At 33.7% G+C, this 17,092-nt stretch overlaps 1 protein-coding gene across 2 annotated transcripts in view; it reads right to left on the bottom strand.

Moving 5' to 3' along the window:
• Positions 1-17,092, bottom strand: part of MTX2 (metaxin 2) — a 60,873-nt gene that overhangs the window by 5,872 nt on the left and 37,909 nt on the right. For both annotated transcript variants that reach the window (XM_045196268.2, XM_024561472.4), the window contains 6 exons: positions 7,507-7,579; positions 3,889-3,965; positions 2,498-2,590; positions 1,963-2,001; positions 1,449-1,574; positions 277-353 (listed from right to left, as the gene is read on the bottom strand). In XM_045196268.2, the coding sequence (XP_045052203.1) occupies positions 277-353; positions 1,449-1,574; positions 1,963-2,001; positions 2,498-2,590; positions 3,889-3,965; positions 7,507-7,567 (473 nt within the window). In that variant the 5' untranslated portion in view covers positions 7,568-7,579. The remainder of the gene's footprint in view (positions 1-276; positions 354-1,448; positions 1,575-1,962; positions 2,002-2,497; positions 2,591-3,888; positions 3,966-7,506; positions 7,580-17,092) is intronic.

Here is a 17,092-nt window from a genome sequence, read left to right as displayed (position 1 = left end):
TATCATGTGGTACACTAATGACTGGTTTACATATTTGCCCTTAAGAGAAATTCTTAATGGCAAAACCACATTTTAGAAACCTCAGTCTCCCAGAGCCTAGCACTATGCCTGATACCCAAGAGGTGCTAAATGTTTAATAAAGGAAAAAAAATAAGTTTCAACATAACTAAATCTTTTCACAAACATTTCTTGATTAAACAATTCCTCTATGATAAAACAAGTTTGTAGCCTAACAATATAGAAAAGAAACTAACTTTAGAAACTAAAATTTCTTACTGCTTATTGAAGAAATACAGCTGTGTTCCCAGTCTTTGGGAAAGCGCTTGACAGCACTGGTCCACATCTTCTAGGACCTGAAACAGCCACAGACCCCAGCGAAAAACATTTAAATTAGCAAAACAGTAAAACATATCTAAAACAAGTTATATTACAATTTACAACAAAAATACAAGTTTGGGTAATCTTTTACAATGTACTTCAGTCAAGACTATAGGCCACATATAATATAAATAATACTTTCTATGTAAGAAATAAGAGGAAAATTGGAGAGCTAATTTCCTTTAAATTCAAGTACAATTAAGTTACTTATAAGGATTAGTATCAAGAAAGTTTTTACCTCAAAATTCTACTCCCTACAAAAACGGTTTCCCTGAATCCATATATTCAAACGACTTTACATGTATTTTTTAAAAACCTGCTTAATAAAGATGACACTGCTGACCCACCATGAGCAGAGCATTTCAGTTGTGTTCCCACTAGTGGAGATGGATTTTATTTACTCCATCCCTATTCATTTACCCGATCCCCCTTGTGGCCGATGGCACACACAAGTGGGTTGGCTGCTCGGACTAGGGGTGGCTGTGGAAAAGAGACACTAAGTAGTCTAATGCTGTACAAGCTCATGACCTTGACAAGATTTTTATTTTTCGATCTTGCTACTTCAGTAAACTTAAGAACAACAACAACAAAAAAGATATATTAAGCACTGTATTTAACAGGGGTTTTTTTAAGCCCTAATGCTACAGATCAATATTTATTGGCATAAAAGATACCCACAATGTATTGTTGAATACATCAGGTTATAGAGTGGCAGGTATAATATATATGCCTGCCATTAATTTCCCATTTAAGGAAAATGTTATCAAGAGACATCTAGAAAAATGTTCTCCAAATAGTTAACAGTGGCAATTTCTAAGTGGAAGGATTTCGGGCAATTTTTATTTACTTTTTGGACTTTTCTGTATTATATAATTTGTTTAACAATAAGCATGTGATTTTATAAAACAAAACTACTTCATGTCAAAGAAAATAAGGGCCACTGTTTTGTTAGTTTTTTATTATGTAGGGATTTTTTAAAGGACTATCAGTATTTTAAAAATTAATTTCTAATACATTAAAGGTTTATCTTAAATGCATTAAGGGTTTTGAGAAGTTCAGTCTAAACTGACCTGGTCCAGAGTCTTGTTACCCCATCCAATAGCTTTCATCTTACGTTTGACTTCCCACTGTTTCTGATAGGCCAAAATATGGTTCAGGGGCCACGGGTAAGGAGATCCATACCTAGCATGTGTGATCTAAAGCAAAAAGATTTTGTTAAAAACATGATTCTTTCTAAAAACAAAGACTCTTTTTTACAAATAGAATTGCAGGGAAATAAATTGTCAGACAACACAAATAGAGCAATCTGAGAAAAATACAGAGCTCCTAAGCTGAAAAATTAAAATTTTAAAACATTCCCTTTAAAAATATATAAACTTTTATGTACTTTGCAACCATTTATATCAAACAATGACACATAGCTTCCCTAAAATGTATGTGCAAGCAAAATTAAAGTAAGTGAAAAACTATATCACTAATGGTATAAACCCACAATGTTTCATTTATGAGCAGGGACTTACAATTCTGAGCAAAAGTGTTTTCTCATTAAATTTTAATTAAGATAAATGCTGCAGAACCACTCACCTCCCCTACTGTAGCTTCATCGCACCACTGAAGATACAACTAGGAACAAAAGAAAGTCACTAAACTTTAGAATACCAAAGAGAAAATGGATAAAAAGAAAGTTATTTCTTGCCATGGTAATTTTTTATAAGCCAACTTTATAAAAGACATATGTATGAGGGGTTTTTTTCTTCACTACTGTTGCTATACATAATTATTAAATTTGATAGTGGTACTTAATAAAAATATTTTTATTCATATAGTACATCTCCAAATACCATTAAAGTATTTTATAGGTATTATTTAAGTAAATTTCACAGGCCAAAGTAAAATAAGTGGGCAAGAATCACTCCTTTCTACAAAGAGAAAAATTAGAACTGAAACTGTCAGGCAATTTGTTCAAAGGTAATGAGCAAATAATTTGAGTAAGCATCCTAGCCCAAGAAGAGCCTAACTATTTTCCTATTTCTCAATAACTTTAAAATAACGCATAGGAAAAGATTATCTTTTATGAAAGAAAAGGCTTATTTTCAAGGCCAATTGTTTTCTGTTATACCTCTGCAGTCAACAGCATATTGTTGACCAGTTCCATGTAGGCTTTCATTTCTGCTTTTTGGACTTCATCCAGCCCATCACTAAGAGAATGGCCCTAAAGGGAATTTAAAAAAATTCAAGAGCACCATATTAAATATACAAAAACTTTCAGTTATCTTACTACCAAGGAATATAGCATCAATCTTTTTGCTGCAAATGTTCAATGGATTAACTTCCAAACTGCCTCCGAAAAAATAATTACTTAATATGAAAAAATAGTTAATATTCTATTGCTACAAAATATTAATTAGTAGTATTTACAATTATAAAAATAATTCTTTCAATGGATAAAATTACATTATCAATTATTTCACAAAAGAAGAAAACAAGAATGGTCAGTAAACTTTGTTATTTTAAGAGACTAACCTTGTTACTAATAAATACCAAAGATTGACATGTGTTGCTTATAAAGTAGTCAAAAATAAAGGTATAGGGAAATAGATACTAATGTTTAAATTCTAATACACTATAGTAATGAGTGAATACATTAAATGATATAACCTTTAATTCAATCTGGCAATCAACCTGTTTTAAGATTTTTAAAATGCATATCCTATAACATCACAATATCACTCTTAAGAATTTATCCTAAGGAAATAATCTGACAAGTGTACAAAGGCAGACGTACAGGAATATTTATCTTAGCACTCAGTAACAACCAAAAATTGGCAATGACTTGCAACAACTTAAGTGTCTATCAATAAAGACTTAATAAATTATAATACATCCATATAATAGAATACTACATAATTTAAAGGGGTAATTTATACATACTTATTTATATATATGTGTGTATGTATGTGTATGTGTGTGTGTATAGTCATTAACATGGAAGAATTTCCAAACATATTGATGATTTTAAAAGGCAGGTTGCAAAATAACTAAAAATAATATGATCTATGCTTTTCTATGTATACAAAGAGAAAAGAAAGTCTGGAAGAATTTTCCCCAAAATGTTAATGGAGGCTGCTCTTTAATAACTATTTAAATCTAAACTGAATAATTCAAATGGACAAATTAATACATTTGACTTCTAACAGATCCTATGCCTCCCTTCTCAAGGGTTAAGTTGACATTTTTTTTAACAACCTAACAGTTTTCATTTATGACCAAAATTCTCATAAGTTAGAAAATTATCTACCATTTTATAAAGATCAAATTACCTCTTTTGCCATTGATTTGCAAAATCTTTAAAAACTAACATTTTAGAAATATTTCTCCAGTAGTTTATATTGGCACTTTATAAAAGCAGGTTAAAATCAATGTAAATGTTAAGTCATGCTGAAGAATGATGAATGACTGACTTAGTTAAGAGTGGCTGAGATCAAATGCATTTAATATCTTTTTTATTACCTTGGCTTTAACAAATTGGACTATTGGACCAAGTTCTGATACTACTTGATTTCCTACATGAATAAATGGTACTTTACCTGTTGAGGAAAAAGAAATGTGTGAAAACACTTTTAGTAAATTAAAGGTTGTACTAACAAACATAGGAACTCAACACAAAACTGGGATGTTTCATTAACACAGAATTTCACAAAACTCTAACTTTTGAAAATTACAGTTAAGTGTGGATGTTAAATTCTATAAATTTTTAAACACTGAATATTGAATTTTAAAATAAAAAAACATTTTGAATTATTCATTTCTAGAGTTCTCACTTATATATAATAACAGACCACAATATTCCCTTTTCAGAGCTAAAACTAACAAATCACTCTAGAGCTGTAAATATTATTTATTCAAATTACATAAACCAAGCTCAGACACTGGTTCGTGACTACTGACAGATTTCAAAGAAATTCAGCTGGGTCTTCTCTTTGAAGTATAATGAATCAATCCATATTTAAAATTACATTTAAGAAGATTTCTTTTTACATCTTCTACTTCCAAGTCTCAGGCCCTCATTAAGGTCAATATTTTAAGTACATAATGGTGTATTAATAAATCTCTCTGAATCAGAAATACCAGGAAGTGAGAGAATTAACAATCCTTGAAGGTATGTTAGTTTATGAATTATAATACAAAGTATGGTCCCAACATGCGGGGAGAAAAGACCAAGTAGGATGCTTATAAAAACTGGCTTCTCTAAATATTGATAAACGCCACATTAAAAATTATTTCATTCCTATAAATACTAATAGTTGATGGAATTATCAGAGATGATGAGAACAAAATAGTCTCCAAATAGAAATAAAGTTTACCCCCAAAACTAGATAATAAACCTTGCTGTCAGGCCTAGTTCAAATAGAGTTCACATTAACAGCAGGCTTCTTCATGGTCCTTTTCAATACATTCACTCCTCTCTGGCTCAGTCAGCCTGAGGGTAATGGATGGGGTGCAGAGCACCAACAAAAGCGTCATCTGAATCCATAGGATAACACACTACAAAGGAAAGCCGGGCCTTTCGGAACACAACTACTCAATAGATGTATTTAGAAGACATACCCATGTTACCAATACAGAAACACTGAACTCCACGTTCTTTTCTTCTACTACTATAAATCTTGCAATAAATAAAAAAAAATATTATCTGTGTAAGCATACTGTTTTTTAACCTGGGATAAAATCTTTGTAACAACTATATTGCTAGAAATAGTGCAGGTCCTCTGACATAAAATAATATGAAAATGAAAACTATTTATTACTGAATACCTAGACTGAAGGGTATTTCTGGGGTGTAACATTTTCAGAGTAAAGTGTATTTCTCATTTTCAATAACCAGTTTGTAGTTCTTGGAAGAAAGAGGTTCCATTTTATTTCTTTTCTTAAAAATACTTTGAGCACTGTAGATTCTGAAACAGGGAAGTAGTGTCGGTAGTCAACTGAGCAATTATATACCTCTGAATATAGAGAGATACATAAAAGGCAACAAATTAGAAGTGAATAATGTTTCCTGTTACCTGCCTGATTAAAAGTGGAGCCAGTGTCATATCCTTATTATCAGGCAAAAGCACAATAAGAGTTATTCTCTGGTACCAACGAAAGGTTATAAAAGAAAATGAATAGGCAGAATAACCACTTGAGGCAGAATAATCATCTTTAGAACTTTTATTTCTAAAGAAAGCTAGAAGATGTTGCGAAGCAAGTATGTACATTTAGAGAATATTAGAAAAAGAAAAGACCTTGGATGTCATCTAATCCAACCATCTCATTTTATAGGCGAAAACACCAGTTCTTAAAAAAGAGAAGTCAAATTTCCCAAAGAAACTGTTAATATGTGACAAAGTCACAGAAAGATTAGAGTAAAAATTTCCTAACAACTTAGCCAAGCAGTCTTCTGACTATTCCGTGATGCTCTCTGCTTTAGAAGTTTTCCACAACAAGGTCAAATAAGCAAATAAAATGAAACACATTCCCCTGATCACTCCAAATAATATGATGAAGTACGTCTAGAGATATAACATTTAAATTTCTTAATAGAAAGTGCCATCTTCATCTACCTAGAAGACTCTTCCTCTCAATGAATGTATGTATATATGTATTATTGTAGTCTTTACAATATTTCTCTATTTGTCTTTTATTGTCTATAAAATATCTACCTAGATGATACTTTAGTAGTCATTTTAGGAAACGGAAGATATGGTTTCTCCTTATTTGCCAAAGATATCAACTTCAGTATTAGATTACTAACCATTTTATATGTATTTCTACACTCTTTGTATGACTACATAGAGGAAAAAGATAGATGGAACCCAACATAATTCATTTCTCCAGAATTCAGTGAAGTTTAAAAAACAAAATGAGTCAATTAATGGCCTTCAAGAATCTAAAATGTCTGTGTTTATAATTCTAGAAATTATTTCATGTAAATGTCTTAAAATGTATATTCATAAACCTGTAAATACAGAGTAGGGCAAAAGTAGGTTTATATTTGTGAGTACATGAAACACAGTTTATTCTTCTTTTCTTTTGAAAAGGTACTAAAATTTATTCATTCATAAAGCTATAATTATTGTATTATTATTCTATTATTATTAATTATAATAATGTTAATTATTATATTAATTGTTATATTATTTTCATACAAACTACTGCCAACCCACTTTTGCCCCACCCGGTATAGATGTATTCACTTAGAATTTCCACTGTATATGGAGAAGGCATCTTCACAGCTTTTGACAATTATTACTCCCCTTAATAACTTAAGATGAAAAACACTTAACACAAGTTATGATTACAATGAAGAGACAGATAAATGTTTCCCTAATAAACAATGTAACACACTTATGCCCATCAGTTATATTCAACAAGATTTATTCATAAAGAAATAATTCTATGTTACTACTGCTCCATCAAAACCACAGTTAACAATAATCCGTATCAATTCTATTGAACATTTATTTATCAGCTTTGTGGCACTGTGTTTTATATTACAAATTATCTGAATCAAATTTATTTTAAACTGTACTTCACTAACACATGACGCACAGAAAAGCAATACTGATTATGAAAAACAGCAGAAAGGCTACAATCTTAATGCAAAGTATCTTAAAGCCTGTTAAAACAAAAAGAATGGGAAACCAAAGACATTCAGAGATGACATTGAGATCTATGACAAGTTAATTTGATTATTTCACAATCTTCTTCCATCTTTATAGTGGGAGAATATGATTTAGAGAATATAATAACTGGATTCCTTAATTTTAAAATTTGTTTTGTGAAGAGGAAACAGTCCTATGTAAGTAAGAATGGCAAAATCTGAGATGTTGTGTTTTCTTAATATCTGCTATTTAAAACAATTCCTTAACTTTCCAGTAACCACCCATCTCTGACCACAGAGCTGAAATGCACAGACACGCCCACCACAAAACTGTCAAGTTTGCAGTTGTTATTTTATAAAACTATGGGGAAATTCTTCAAAGGATAAACCAAAAATACAGGTATTTTAAAAATCTAGGTACAAACTGCATTAGCCCTGGAATCTTATCAGTGCATAATATTAATAGAGAAGAAAAAAAAACTTACCAGATGGAGACATATATTCTGCATTTGCCCTACAAACCACTTTGATAGGCAGATTACACATTTGCAAAAAGGCCTGTAAATCAAAAGAAGTATATAGTAAGCCTAATGAAAGCACACACATATTTGAACACAACTTTTTAAAAATTTCTTTTCTAAACTTAAGTAATGGCTAATATAGTACCACTTTATTGGAAAAGAATAAATCTACTGAAAGTGAAAGATGTATGCCAAACAAAAATAAAAGTGTTATTTCACTACTAAAAAAATCAATATAACGTAGACACCAGTAAATGTATAACGCTTAAGCATTCATATAGTTAAGGAAGAAAATGTAAATTATCCACATTTATTTTACTGTATTAGTTTATGCAAGTCAACAATACTTTATATTGCTTTAATTTTCTTAAACAGATGATAAAAGTTCAAATTTTATAAGGTATTACTTAATTTCACTATTCTTGCCTTAGGAAAAACCTCTCAAAATGTTATTTCTGCTACTTCGAAGTTCTCCTCAATAATACTAAATATCTTAGCATGTAGTTTTTATGCTCACTAGTCACTTATTAAAGATATAATTTCTTTCCACTTTGTTGAGAGTAACAAAAATTTTATAAGCAACTTAAATATCTAACAATAAGGAATGGGAACGGGTAAATCATTTATGGTAAATATGAACCATGGAATATTATGCAATTAAAAAAAGTCTCTTTTAAATAAAGAATTTTCTATGACCAAAAAAATGTCCACACTACAATACTAAGTGAAAAAATACAAAATTCTATTGACTATATATACTAATTCAATTTTAAATGGTTTTAAGATGTCAGTAAACTGCCAAACCTATATGCCTTCTGACTGGTCCTCTCAACCACTTCTTATAACACTCAAAGCTTACTCCCCCTGTTCTCTCTTCTATGGCATCTAGGCTTGTTTTTCTCCACTCACTAAATTTAACTACCTTCTTTCTATAAAATTATTCAATTGCGGAAAGCATAGCTTACAATGGTTTTATTTACCACATACAAAATAGAAAACAAACTTCTTATCTATTTCAAAACTGAGAGAACTACTATAAATAGCAGTCAAAGGCCAGCTGGGATGAATTAATACATAACAAGGCTATTACTTATCTTATATTAAGATTATGAACAGACTAGCCTAACCTATCCAATAAAGATTTCTCATAGGGGCTGCCTATTACAATTCCTTCCTCAGTTCTAGATTGGAAATCAGTCTTAAGACTCTTGCAAAGCAGTAAGAGTATTCAACAGTGATTATTATCTTATACAAAGTACTCCATTTGCTTAAAGGTATGTCAATTCTCTTCTTCAAATTTGTCTTCCCCAAACTCCAGTCCTCTGGGAATGCTCCTCCCTAAAAATAAACTCCACAAGAGTCTGATTCCTTCTACTTACACCCTGATTCCTACATTGCTCTCTAACTCATGTCTGCATGTCTGATGTCACCAAGTAAATGTAGTATCTTAGAGAGCCAAGGAATAGATTTGAATTTTTTGTAATTCTGTCTCCACTCCAATCTCCCTCATTTTCCTACAGCCACCATAAAGATAGTGCACTACCTATAATAAGCATTCAAGGTTTAGTGACTGAATAACCAAAGCTCTCAGAGTTTATTGTGACAGAGGCTCTTAATTATCCCCCCATACATTTTCCCCTTCCTCTACAATAAGCCCATGAATTACATCTTATGTATGGCTGCCTGAAATAGAATTTTATTTCCCTGGCTCCCTTATAAGTTGGTGTGGCCAATGTCTAAATTCTGATCAATGGGACTTATTTGGGACTCTGCTAAAAAGTTTCTTAAGCAGGAACCTTTTTTCCCTTCCTGTTAACTAGAATGTGCCTTTAAAGGATGACTATAGTCAAACTAAACCATTAAGTTCAAGTTCAGTGTTGGAGATGGTAGAGCAACAGGAGTAAAGAAGCCTAGGTATTTGACAGCCATGTTGTCACCAAACCTGGATTACCTGTATTTATCAGGGGGGAAAAAACCCAACAACTTATATTTGGTTTTTTTGTCACTCACAGACAAACTTAATGCTAACTAACTGCCCAACAATTACTTTTTCTACGTTTAAGCACCACCCCTTCTGATGAAAGCTGATTCCTCGGTGTCTGTGTAAGTGTACACTAACGGTCCTCTATCATCTACACTCCTGATTTACAGTGATAATAGTGAGCTTCCTGATTGACCTGTAAGAACAGACTAGGGATGTGCTTCTCCAACTTCAGTTCTGCACGCATCAAAATCATGCAGAAGGCTTGTTAAAACAGTTTGCTAGGAAGAGAAGAATTAGAATAAATGAAACAGCTCTCTCGAGAACACTGGACGAGAAGAAGGAAGGATTAGGAAGCTCGGATCCCTACCATTACATTTGTATCTGTACTGATGATGAAAGGTTGGGCTCATTAAAACATAAGTGGGAAAAACCAGTGAAAATAGGCTGAAATGACAAGAAACAGGCAGGAAAACTGACATGCAAGATCCACGAGAGGGTAAAAGGGATGGAATAAAAGCCCAGGTGCAGGGATCCGTTTTTGTCAGGAAGCAGGACACTTTTTCCATTGCACTGTAAGGGGTGGTGGGCATCAGTGATGATGACTGCAGTATAGTAAGGGAGAAGAGAAGATCAAGACAATGAGGGTATGTTTGCATTCTGTGAGAAATGAAAGGACAAATCATCTGCTATGAATAAGGGACTTAGAGGGAATTGAGGCCCTCCGAAGAACAAAAAGAATTTGAAAGAACTGCATAATGTATCTTCTTGAAGGTCTGAATAATATCCCACTGTTAGTTAACAATCATAACACTATAAAACATAGTAAATATGGTATTGTATCTTGCTAAACTACATGCACAGTGGCAACTGTACTAATCAATATTCCAAAAACCTAAAAAGATTTCACTAAAAAGATTAAGCAAAATTATAATGTTCTATAACCAAAGCCATACCTCCAATCCTGTGAATTTTTTACTCCTTTACTGTAAATAACTGACTTAATTTCATCCAATTAAACAACACTAAATTTACCATTAACTTCAACTGATGACATAACTCTGGTTAGCCAAAGATTAATTTTACAGCATTTATTATAATTACTCTTCATCCCCAATTCAAAAGAAATTTTCTGAATTAATCTGTACTTCACAAAGAAGCCTGATGTCACAAACACAGTACTTTCATCCAAACTTTAAAAATGTAAAACAAAACATGACCATGACTGTCTTCAAGAATATAAAAAGTCTAAAACCAAACCAGGCTTTGATTCAAACAGTATTTCCCCTTTCTCTTGTAGGATGGAAGAAAATCCTCTAAAGGTTTCAAAGTAGACAATATTTCCACCTTTCACTTTCATTTTCGATCTCTTATCAGCACCCCTAATACTCCAAATAAAACAGGCATGATGTAACATCCTAAAACACATTTTACTTTCATTTCAGAAATCGTAAGCTGCATGAATTTATCCTTATTCTTAGATAAATACAAAGGTAAATGTAGTTTTACAACTATAATAATAAAACTGAGGATGATTCACCTAAGTCCTATTCCTCAGTTGGATATTTTATTCCAAACTAATTCAAGTGATAGACAACATAAAATATTTAAATCAGAAACTTAGCACATTCTAGCAGAGTAATGATCTATAAACTGTATTGTCCTACACGATAGCCCCTAGTCATCTGTGACTATTTAACTTAAATGTAAATGAATTAACGTTGTATAAAATTTAAATTCAGTTCCCCAGTCATACTAGCCACATTTCAAGTGCTCAAAACTCAGATGTGGCTAGCGATACCCAATTTACTGGACAGCACAAATAACGGAACATTTAAATCACTGCAGAAAGTTCTATGGGATAGAGTGTGCCTATGACAATGGTAATCGGTGCCCAAAAGACATCGTAGCAAGAAAGGAAGACATCATCTCAAAGTGATTACTAGTATTATTCAAAACAACCTGCATTAACAGTGCAGTGTCCACAAACCCTGCACGTGATCAATCAACTTCTGTTAACAGTGACACATTAAACACCGTAATATTTTCAGTTTCAGAAATACAGAATTTACCCATTTGCTGAGCAACTCCAACTGCTAAAATGCTCAGCAAAAACTAAGAATTAAAGAATGAATCAACTAAAACTATAGCCTATATATATATATATTCATTCTTTGAATATAAATTTACTGAATACCTAAGCACATGGCATGGTAGGTAATTCTTTTAAACACACACACATGCACACACAGAACATAATACCCAGTACCTGACTTCTAAGACTCTGAAATTTAATAAGCTTGATGTTTAAACACATTAAATAATCAAATCTTAACATTAAAAAAAAAAAATCACTGAAGAGGTAGGGTGCCAATTTTTTTTTCTAAAAAAATTAATAAAGGGAAAAAAGTCACACAAGATCATTGATAACTGATTAAATATGAAGGATCTGTCCTGGTTGGTATGGCTAAGTGGACTGAGCACCGGACTGGGAACCAAGGCGTCACAGGTTCAATTCCTAGTCTGGGTGTATGCCTGTATTGCAGGCCGGGTTCCCAGTGTGGGGTGTGCAGGAGGCAACCACACATTGATGTTTCTCTCCCTCTCTTTCTCCTTCCCTTCCCTTCTCTGTAAAAATAAAATAAAATAAAATAAATAAATATGAAGGATCAAACTCACACATTGATCTCTGCAATCCCTCAAAAAAAATAAGTGAAGAAACAGAAAACGTATAAACCAAGAAAGACACAAAAATGGGAGAGGAGACTAAAGTAGACCAGAGATGTCAATCCATTTTTATAAGACGGGAGGCCGACACAGCAAGGCAGAGGACACTGATACCTAAGAACAGACAGAGGAGAAAAGCAGTGCATTTGCTTCACAGCAATAAGAAGATCTGAAAACTGAAGAAGAAATCAAGTATCACAGAAGACAGAGGTGAGGGAAAGGAATAAAAATAGGAGGATTGGATGAAAGTCTGTATAAGCCTCAGATAACTAACTAATCACCCCCAATCTGGCAGGAGACAGAGAGGTTCAGTCTCTAGAATAAACCGACCACAGAGACTCCTGACTCCAGACCCAAGCACAGCAGAGTGAGGAGGGGCAGGGGAAGGTGTGGAGAGAAGGTTAAGTGGAAGTAAGTATACACTGACTTAAGAGACCCACAGCACCCCTGGCAGCCAAGTTAAGGCCTTTCTGAATTTCTCTGTAGAATATACCTACAAATATTGATGGTTTTATTAGGGGTAGAGGTGGGGTAGGGTTGGATAGTGGTCAAGAAAAATGGCAGCTCCCTGTGCAATCAGTCTACAGGGAAGCCCACATGTCAAAAAGCTCCTCATCTCCCCATCAGCATTATAGTGCCTCACTCTTAAATATAAATTATTAGCAGAGATCAATAGATGTTTGAGGGAAACCTCAAACATAGACAGCCAAAATAAACCACAAAAAAGGAATTGAGAGGAAACAGAAAATGCAGAGTATAGAAGACATCCAAGAAAAATAATGGCTAATATTTATTGAGCACCTACTATACGCCAGGTACTTGCATTAGAGCTTTACCCTATGAGGTAGGTGTAACAAATATCTTCATTTTAAGATAAGAAAACAGTTACAGAGAAATTAAGGAATCTGATCAAGGCATATATGAAGAAAGGGAGGGAAGGAGGGAGAGAAGAGAGAACAACAACAACAAAAGCAGTAGCAAAGCACACGAGGAACTGAGCAAATAGGTGACACAAGACCCAATAGCAACTCTAAAAGCTAGATGAGAACACATGTCTCAAAATTCTAAGGAAAAATATTGTCAACCTAAAATTCTACATGTGGCCAAGGTACCAGTCAAGTGTGCAGAATAAAAATAGTATATACAAGCAAAGTCTTTATATTTTTATTTCCCATATACCCTTTTTCAGGAGGCAGGCTAATGAAGAATATGCTGCACAAAATAAAAATAACCAATCAAGAAGAAAAGAACGTGGGAGGGACTCAGAAAATAGGGGTTGCAATATAAAGTAAAAGCAAAAAGACCCCTGGCTGGGTGGCTCAGTTGGTCAGAGTGTCATTCCCATATGCCAATGTTGCGGATTTAATCCAGGTCAGGACACCTACAAGAATCAACCAATGACTGTATGAATGAGTGGAACAACAAATGAGTGTGTCTGTCTGTCTGTCTCTCCCCCCACTCAAATCAATAAATAAAAATTAAAAGAAAAAAAGCAAAAAGAGTTCCCTGGGTAATGATGAACAGCAATCGTAAGACGACAGCTCTGAAGCCAGCCAAGAAAGGAACTGCTCCAATTAAAGTGGGGACCAAGGTTTCAAAGGTAGTATTTCCAAGAGAAAAGAGGGGGAGGGAAAGGACCTGATATGTTTGACCTTGGTGAGGGGGAGTTTCACAGTTCAAAGAGTTCAGGGGAGAAAACTACCGAAATGAAGTAAATAAAGCAATTATTTACCTAAGGGGGTAAAATCATATAGAAAGAATATATTCATAGTACACTGACTATTTAATATTTAAAAATGAAATAACAACACAAACATCTTACCTAGAAATAAAGAGGTAAAATACCTGGAAAAATAACACAGCTGAAAGGATTGAAAAGTAGTTGTCTCTAGGCATCAGCACTGAGGTGGGGTAAGGGTGGAATACTAGGCTAGTTTTTTGAGGATGTGCCTCTCATACATTGCTGGTGGGAAGGTAAATCGATCCAACCACTTTGAAACTGTTTGGTAATATCTACTACTAAGCACATGCCTACCCTATCGGCCAACAATTCCACTCCCCCATATACTCGTATACCAAAAAGAAATGGGGCATATAACCACCACCATACATATACAAGAATGTTCATATCAGCTTAATCCATAATAATCAAATATTGGGAACAACTCAATATCCATTAACATGAGTAGCAAATTTGACTCTAAAATTCCTAATACAAAGACAAAAAGGATATAAAATATGTCACCAAATGCTATTATGAGAAAGGAAAAAGTAAACATAAAAAGACTACACATTTTGCTTCTAAACTCTTTAGAAATAACATTCATTGAGAACTTTTAAATCAGAAAAATTCTAGAAACAGTCCCAGAAGACGACACCTGTGATACTCCATGAAGATTCTAAATTCTGTTTTTCCAGTAATCATTTCTGAATCACATCTTCTGAAAACTATGGCTCAGGTATTTTTTTGTAAAAATTGGTTTTGAGAAATAAATATTTTATTTATACATAACTAAAATAAGGCTGGAAATCTAAAGTAATCTGGAATAATCTGTTCAACCCTAACAAATATCTTAGTTTCAAAAGTTGTTATTGTATGTAACAAAGCCACTGCCTTCATTAGATTATAAAACTAGCAGCTTATATGTTGTAAGAAACCTTTCAAATGTTGACGCTGACAGAGTATCAGGAATTAGACAGGGATCCTACTACACAATCCTTCAGTAACATGGTACAAGGCTTCCTCTTGCTTCTCATATCAGATTCCTCTGTCTTCTGAAGCTAGCTTTACTGTTATAATTCCCATATATGTGCACAGTACATCACTGGCAGATAATAATTATTAGCTCAATGAACAAATCAACAAAATGAAAACTTGAACAATACATCAAATCACAAAATAAACGAAGAGCAGAGAACTCTAAAACTCAGTAAATCTAGTTCTAGCCATGTGATTGTTTTAAATGAAGCACAGAAACTTCTGATAATAAAAACATACATAAAAATGTTGCTTAATAAAAAATTAAGACACAAAATTTACATTTAACCACTAGCTGAGATACAAATCAATGCACTCTTTTTGAAGGCACTTTGGAAACATCTACAAAAATTTAAATGTACATATTCTTTGATCCAGAAATTCTATTGTGAGAAATACATATGTACATACTTGCATAAAATTATATAAGATAGATGTAAAGATATTCACACCTAAGCCCAATTTATAGCAGCAAAATAATAATTACAACAATAGCCTAATACCCCATCAATAAGAGGCTAGTTCAATAAACTGTGGTAAATCTATCAATGTAATATCCAAAGCCTTCAAAAAAGAATGGGGTCACTCCTCAACTGAACTTCTCATACTAAATTCCAAAAGACACTTCTCATCTGGAATATTCTATAAGGGCTACTGAATGACATGTGACAATATACACCAAATGCAGAAATGTTTTTTGTGTGATTTTTTTTTCTGAGGGCCTAGAGCAAAACATAGCTGATTAAAGCCTGCAAAAGGCTAATTTATGTGGTCCAATGCATAGCTTCCTGTGAGATAACCTCATAGGAAGATACAAATTTGAATATCTAGAAAATAAATATAAAGCATGTATTCATTCATTCATACACTTAATACATATTTACTGAGCACCTACTATGCATGAGGGACTGTTCCAGGTAATGGAGACAGATAATAAGCAAATAAACCAGAAAATATGCATGGTAATTCCTGCTACTTAGAAATATAAAGCAGCCCTAGCTGATGTGGCTCAGAGGATTGAGCGCTGGCCTGTGAACCAAAGGGTCACTGGTTGATTCCCAGTTAGGGCACATGCCTTGGTTGCGGGCCAGGTCCGCAGTAGGGAGCACATGAGAATCAACCACACATTGATGTTTCCCTCCTCTTCCTGTCTTTCCCTCTCTCTAAAAATAAGTAAATAAAACCTTTAAAAATGATAGAATGAGGGTATTGCTATTATATGTAGAGTGGTTAGATAAGGGCTCACCAATAAGGTAACATTTAAGCATAAAACTGAAGAAAGGGAGCAAGCCATGTAGATATCTAAGAGAAGAGCTGTCCAAGTTCAAAGGTGTGAAGCAATCTTGTACTTAAACTGGCATATTTGAGGAATAGCTTGAAGTCCAGTGTGACAACTGGGAAGTAAGGAAGTGAGTGGTACGAGATGAGATCAGAGAGACAACCAGATCATGTAGGACTTACAGATAAATTTTAAGAACTCTGGCTTTTACTTTGAATAAGATGAACAATCACTAGGAGGGGCTGAGCTGAGGGCTGCTGGAATCTGACTGACATTAAAGGATTACAAACAGCTATATAGAAATTAGACTATAGTGAGTAGAAGGGTGGAAAAAGAGAACTAGTCAGGAGGATTTTGCAATATCTAGGCCAGAAGTGATAAGGCCAGGACCAAAGTGGGAGGACGGAGGTGATAAGAAGTCAGATTCTGGCTATATTTTCAAGGTAGGGCCAAAAAGATTTGATGTGGATACAGGAAAAAGAGAGGACTCCAATGATGACTCAAAGTTTGACATAAACAAGCAGAATGTTGGAATGGCCATTTACCAAAATAGAAAATACTGGGATGAGCGGGTTTTGGTGAGAGGAAGGGGACTCAGGAGTCTTTAGATGCTCTCCTCCAGTTACGACTTCTCCATTAAGACTTCTGACAGGAAATGACAACTCCACTCTCTTTTCGAAGGCCTAGAGTTGCTAGTGTACAACTATATTCTTTGAAACCAGACAAGCAAGTTCTGTTCAAACACTGGGAGGCCTAATCTTAAAGGCCACCACATCTCTTTTGTGGACACAAGTGATAGAAGTAC

This window comes from Desmodus rotundus, chromosome 2, assembly GCF_022682495.2.
Source record: "Desmodus rotundus isolate HL8 chromosome 2, HLdesRot8A.1, whole genome shotgun sequence".
Lineage (NCBI taxonomy): Eukaryota > Metazoa > Chordata > Mammalia > Chiroptera > Phyllostomidae > Desmodus > Desmodus rotundus.
This window is presented reverse-complemented; position numbering and strand designations above follow the sequence as displayed.